Consider the following 6,981-nt stretch of genomic DNA (forward strand, 5'->3'; position numbering starts at 1 on the left):
GATGATGTATTATTTGTTGGTGAAGATCTTACTTGGAGAGATGTGGCTCACGCACCATGTGCTTATGAGCCTAGTTATCTAACCAGATCGAGAGTGCAAAATGATGGAGTCGGGCCATCGGGTATTGATAAGGGAAAAGCTCCAGAATCTAGTCAACGATCTGGATTTCGTTTGGCGGATGAAGAGGTGGAAGAGGATATCGAAAGTGTTTGTGGAGGAGATGATGTTGTCCATGTTGACGATGATGATGACCGTTTCGCGTATTTTTAGTTTTTATGATTAAGGATTAGGAATTTAGGACTTAAGTTCTACCTTTTTTATCATCATGCCTGATGTTACTTTTAATTTTTGAAATTGAGTTTTGACTTTTGAAATTGATGTCTTATGCAATATATAGGATATGTTTTTTTTAAGTATTTATATATAATTTCTATATTTTAATTTTTTTTAATAAAGGGCGCTTCATGTGCTCTAAGTGGGCCCTTTCGCTTAGTGCTTAACGCTTTTACTCCCAAAGCCCAAAGAGACGCTTTACGCTATTTAAAACCAAGATTGTTGGTAACATATCTAGGCCCCGACAGCTTGATATAGCCTGGTAAAATATTATAGAAGGCTAAGAAGCTATTAAATGTTTCCCGATCATCACAATTTGGTGCACCCCCATATTTGGTAAGCTCCTTAATATAAGAACCACCTTTGATTTCATGTTATTTTATGCTAATCTAGTTCTCAATGTAATTTCAAGCATAAAATAGGTAGAAATACTCCATCGAATTTCATCATGAAAAAAAAGCAAGATTTTTTTTATGCTTCCTCTCATTTCTTCAGTTATCCAAGATTTTGGATTTATTAAGTCCTTCCAGAGACGATTCAATGTATCGAGCCGTGACACCCGCTTTAATTTATATAGATCAAGACATGTCATAACAACAAAATTCATTACATGTGTGAACATATGACTTGAGGGCCAAAACATCATCATATATAATGTCTTTTGACAAATATCTGGGTATACATTTACATCACTAGCCCCTAATGTATACTATAATTACAAAAACAATACAAAATAATTGTAACATCTAACACTGACAAAATTGCGTTTACAATGGCCTTAAAAGATGGGTTTCTTAAGCATTCCTTTCTCCCTTTCAAAAAGAAACCTAGAACCATATAAGAACCGACCCAAAAGAGGAAACTTTGGGCTACCAAATATCATATACGTAACCGCAGCAAAACAACTGATAAAAATCGGTATCCATTTAGAATTATTTTGATAAAGTAATAAAAAGTTGATGAGAAAAGTGAGGATCATGGTGGCTATAGAGATGAAAAGTGATGCTAAACACATCATAAGTTGTTGAGGTAAGGAAATCATGAAATCATGTTCAGTGTAATCGGATCCCAAAATAGATAACACCAAGAGGATTGAAGCTGTGGCAGATATAAATGATAAGCCATCGAATATTATGAAGATTTTTGAAAGATTCTTTTTGAGGAAAATGGGCATCCCAGTTACTTGGTCGTATCCACCTGGAAATGTAAATGCAGCTGCAAATGATATGGTGGCTATAAGTGATGCAACCACCATTAATTGGGCGGCTGTTTCCTTCATCCACTCTTCACCTTTTGAAAATAATTCTTTGTGGTTTTTCACGAATACTTCATGTGGTGTTAAGCCCGCTGTGTTCTTTTTTTCCCGAAAAGGTGGAGGAAGTATGGCTTCTACTTCCTAATATCAGAAAGATTACATACATCATTATTAGATCAAAATTTGTTTCACAAGAAAATAGGAAATTATATACAAACATGGAAGGATTTCATTTCTTATCATGACATTGTAGTTTGAAAAATCATTTATAATTAAATCATTGTATTTTGAAAAGTCTACGAACTATAGGAAATATGTCACATGTTGCATTTTAGAGAGGGATAATGACTTAAAAGGGTAACATAGTTTAGATTGTATACATATTTAATCACTTGTGTTTATTTTTGTATACATTTAGTCCTTTATGTTTATTTTTGTACATATTTAGTTGCTTATATTTTTTTAGACCATTACGATTAATGGCCATATAGTACAAAGTAAAAAAAACATAAGTGACTAAACTTGTAGAAAAAAAAACATAAATTATTAAATATGTACAAAAATAAACATAAATGACTAAATATATACACAATTTAAACTATGTTACTCTTTTAGTGTCTTATCCCTTTTAAATATTTAACAATTACATGTTCAAAATATCATGAGCCAAGTACAATAATAGTAATGTAATTTCCATTTCTTATTACAAAATTGTACTTCAAAATTATTTCTCGTTTTACACATTAATATATTCTTCAAAGTACAAATGTACAATACCCAAATAAGAAATAATTTGAAAGTACAATGTGGAGGTATAATGATATAATAAAAAATAAAAAAAACACAGAAAATTAGTTACTAATTCTTGCATTTAGAAAGACATACCTTGAACCATAATGTTTCTAGATGCAACTGAAGACCAACTCCCGGGATATTCTGTAGTCTATTAATCTTCGGAGTCTCCCCAGCTATATGCAAAATATTATTCCCATTTTTATCTTCAAGAGTAATAATCAAATTCCTCAGCGCGCCTATCTCATACAATAAATTGTAGATCCCTTCATGACGATGTGACACAGCAACATGAAATATACTATGGTTATTATCATTTACCTCACGTACTAAATGCGGATATTGCCGAATAACCTCCACTAAAAAAGCAGTGTTACCCATTTCTGCAGCAAGAAATAACACTCGCGATGAGTATTTTTGCTTTACAGTTTTCGAAGTGGCTGCGTTTTCATCAGTTGGGCATCGGAATAGGTTGTAGATTCTTGAAGGCATTTTTATAATGTTGTCTGATATGGTTCTTAGTAGTAGAAGTGTTTCTTGTTTTTCCTTTTCATCGCGTGTTTGCTTTATATCATCCTTTGGTTGATCCGGTGGGCCCCTTATTATTTCATCAATTTGAGCTTTTGGTAGTTTCACAATCGCTGCCCAAATGACTCTTAGTAATTGTAGGGCGTAACTTTCCATGTCGGGAATTCCAACCTTTAGATGACATGCTTCCAAAACTAATAAAAGTAACCAAAGTAGAAGATATGAATTATGAGTATATATTTTTCATTTTTATAATAGAATGAAGGAAATGAAAGTCTTACATGAGTATACGATTCTCTTGAATATATGACTTCTTGTAGTATCAAAAGCATAAGGTTTTCGAGCCAATAGTCCAAGTACACTTCCATTTATAGCAAGTTCGGGTCGATCTGTCACAATTTGTAATGCAACATCTACACAAAGTATTTGACATTCACTTAGAGGGTGTTTGGGGTATCTTTTCAGAGGGCAAAAGAACTTTTGGGAAAAGTTCCAAAAGCCAGATTTTCTGACTTTTCCAAAAAGTCAGTTTTCCTTCTATAAAAAATCCAAAAGGAGCTTTTATGAAGCTTTTACCAAACATGTTTCTCTCTTAAAAGTCCTTTTGCCCTCTCAAAAATATCCCAAACACCCCCTTAACCAGGAAAAAAAAAAAAAAAAAAACTTTATGACAAAATCAACTAAGAAAGATATATCAAGATACATACCAAATAGATTAGCTTCAACACATTTGACAAGAACACAACCTCGATTATGATGTGTCCAAAAATCACCACTCATATTCCGGGAATTATGATAAAGAAACCTCACCATATCATGTTTTCCAAATAAAGCAGCCATGTAAAGTGGCATCATTCCTCTACTATCAGGAATATCCAAAAGGGCTCTGTTTTTATTCACCAAAATCGTAGCTATTTTGACATTTCCAGCTATGGCAGCTAAACAGAGAGCAGTTTGACCTTTTTGATTTTGAAGTTCTAAGTCTTCTTTTTCCATTAAACTCACCAGATATTCCACAAACCAGTATGATTTCCCCATTACAGCAATGTGAAGAACAGTATCGTAACTTTCAGTGATGCTAAACCTTACAAGCTCTCTTCGTTTATCAAGTATGATTTTAGCAGCTTTCCAATTTCCAGTTATTGTCGCTTTATAAGTAGGAACACAAATATCGTTGTAATCTTCTCTTCTTCCTTCAAAGTAATTCCAAAATCAAGTTACTAATCACAAATTAGCAATTCGTACGTATATCCTGTATGAGTATTTAATTCGAAGCTTAGGCTTTGAAGCACATCATAACAATGAATATACTACAAACTCGATTGAGGGTATTATAGAAACAGATCTGGAAGCAATTTGGTGTAGGATTGAAGAACTTACCAACAAGTAGATCTGAACGAGGTAGATTCAATGGAAGTGGTGGTGGATGATGATTATGAGAAACGCCACGAATGTTAATCTGGTGTTGTGATTGCAACTCATAGATTGAACCCACGTTGTTGTTTGTAGGGTTCATTCTCAGTCTTCTTACAGCATTAATAACAAAAATCAAAATCACCACACAATTGGAGAGACTTGGAGTATTATGAAAGACGATCTTATACTGTACACAGTGGAGATATCGTGGAGATATCGTGTGAAGTTAGTCAACTATTGTAATTTATAAGATTGGTAGATAAACAGATACATCATATGATTCATGTCTGCTTGTATTCATTGGTTATGGTGAAAGAGAAAAAGACAGAAGACTTGAGGCTCTTTTGTCATATGTTCCCCCGTCTTTTAAGATAAAACTAGAAAGATCTTCACATTTTTTTTTTCAAATCTAGTTTTACGGGCTGTCCCAATCCTCAAATTTTTAATTATTATTCATATGATTACTTTACATATAATTACGTATATGGTCCCTATAGTTTACTAGATTTGAAAGTTTCATCCTTAATTTTTTTTGGTATATAGATTTTTTTTGAACGGCTTTTGATATATAGATGGTCCCTATTTTGGTCTATGACTTTTATATATATATATATATATATATATATATATATATATATATATATATATATATATATATATATATATATATATATATATATATAAAAGCTTAGGTTATTATATTAAAACTAATTATTGTGTGATTATATGTATAAATGTAGACCAATCATTTTACTTATTTTAAGAAAGTAATTAAATGCATATTATTGAATTAAATATAATTGAAAAATATCATAAAATTTAACTAGAAGAGTATTTTAGTCGATTAATATAGATTTAATAAAACAAAATTTGTATATTTTAAGGGATCATAGATTTTATTAATTTTAAAAATCTGATTTTATGAATTATATGGTTTTTAATTCGGACATTCTGACAGAATATGTTTGAGTATGTTCAAAAATAAAAATATTCTTGAACTATAAAATAATAAAAATATTCTTGAACATATTTCTTGATTATGACTTTAAAAATTTATTGTAAAATAACAAAATTTTCGAACCATCAATTGAAGAATTAAAACAAAAATTCCATTAATTCTTATAGAATACATATAACAATTGTTATTAATTACATTTATTGTTAAAGAATAAATATGGAAAAAACATTAAAATCTAAAAAAAGACACTAATACATTCTAAAAGAATAATGTTGCTAAGAGGTATCGTTCAAATTTCATGGTCCGTTCTTCAAGCATCAGCTTTTGTGGAAACAAATCCAATGAATATATTAGTTAGAAAATATTCATATTCCAGTCCAACATAATTGGAATTCGTGATTCCATTCTGATAGAATTGGAATTCATTTATCAATAAGTATATTAATTCGGGTATTCTAACAGAATATGTTCATGATTATCATAAAAAACATTCTTTTTCTGATAGAATACTATAAACGAAGAAATACCATTCAGTTGAAGCATTTTAGCGAGCACTTTGTGTGCATCAAAACAACTTTCAATTTCCTGTAAAAATTAGACAATCAGAACAATTTCCAATTCACTAAAAATATTACACCTTGATCAGAGAAACAACATGAAAACAATGTAAATCGGAGAATCTGAGCTAAGCAAATTCCGTTGGGCGATTTAAGATATCATACACTGAAAAATCCCGCAATTGAAATAAAAAAAAAACGTGAGAAGTGGCTACTTCAAATCCGAAAATAAAGTCTGGATGTTAGGTCGCTGTCACATTAACGAATTGCAGCAAGTGTAGCATACCTCAAAATCCGAAATCAAAAGTTGGATCTTCATTCGTTGTCTGGTTTGGAGGAATTTGGGGGGGGGGGGAGATTAGAAGCTGTGAAAGGAAGTGGAAGGGTTCAAAGGGGAAACGAATCAGAGAAGAACACTTCTTTTGGAGGAGCTTGTAGGAGGTGGAAAAACGAAGCATCTAGATACACCGGGTATGTCAGTTGCTTCTCGCCCACGACCCTGCTGCTCCAAAGCCACACTGCTGTCTTGGTGCTTTCCTCCGTGACTACCTTCCTTTGTTCCTCAAATCTCGATTAGATAAAGATTGCAACTTCGGATTCCTGATTAGAACTCGTGGAAGCTCAGTGAGGGGTTAAAAAACACGATCTGAAAGCGTCAATATCCTCTAGGATGTTAGGGATTTATCGAGTGGGAGATTAAGGAAGACACGTTTATTTATTTAGGTTAAAAGTCAATACCATGATTATATGGGTTATTTTTGGAAGTTACTAAACAAATTACTAAATTACCCTTATTTATTTATTTAATTATTTAATTTTTTATTTAATTTTGATTGGCCCACATTAATACACATAATCACACAATAATTACTTTGAACACCTGCACCTATCTTTCTCTCTCTCTCTCTCTCTATATATATATATATATATATATATATATATATATATATATATATATATATATATATTCTAGGTGTAAAACTCGTGTAATACACGAGTTGATTAAAAAAGATTAAATATCAAAATATAAACAATAAATATTTTTTAAAACAAAATTTTGAAATAAAGAATGAAATATATATTAATTGCAATTTATTATCATATTTATTACATTTAATACTATATATATATATATATATATA

The 6,981-nt window shown here is 31.2% G+C and overlaps 1 protein-coding gene across 3 annotated transcripts; it reads right to left on the reverse strand.

The window, feature by feature from the left end:
* Positions 1-960: 960 nt before the first annotated feature.
* Positions 961-4,658, reverse strand: LOC145066284 (uncharacterized). 3 transcript variants are annotated; one of them, XM_079013497.1, is made up of 5 exons: positions 4,289-4,658; positions 3,616-4,101; positions 3,190-3,297; positions 2,474-3,102; positions 961-1,729 (listed from the first exon to the last, which is right to left on the reverse strand). In XM_079013497.1, exons 1-5 carry the CDS (start codon positions 4,422-4,424, stop codon positions 1,112-1,114), a joined length of 1,977 nt encoding a protein of 658 aa, XP_078869623.1. In that variant the 5' UTR covers positions 4,425-4,658; the 3' UTR covers positions 961-1,111. The 3 variants fall into 3 exon arrangements, with proteins under 3 accessions (XP_078869623.1, XP_078869622.1, XP_078869624.1); XM_079013496.1 differs by having other exon boundaries at positions 3,190-3,321; positions 4,289-4,656; XM_079013498.1 differs by having other exon boundaries at positions 3,190-3,321; positions 3,616-4,160; positions 4,289-4,429.
* Positions 4,659-6,981: the final 2,323 nt, after the last annotated feature.

The sequence above is a fragment of the Lactuca serriola genome, chromosome 8 (genome assembly GCF_051521515.1).
Source record: "Lactuca serriola cultivar US96UC23 chromosome 8, Lser_US96UC23_V15, whole genome shotgun sequence".
Taxonomy (NCBI): domain Eukaryota; kingdom Viridiplantae; phylum Streptophyta; class Magnoliopsida; order Asterales; family Asteraceae; genus Lactuca; species Lactuca serriola.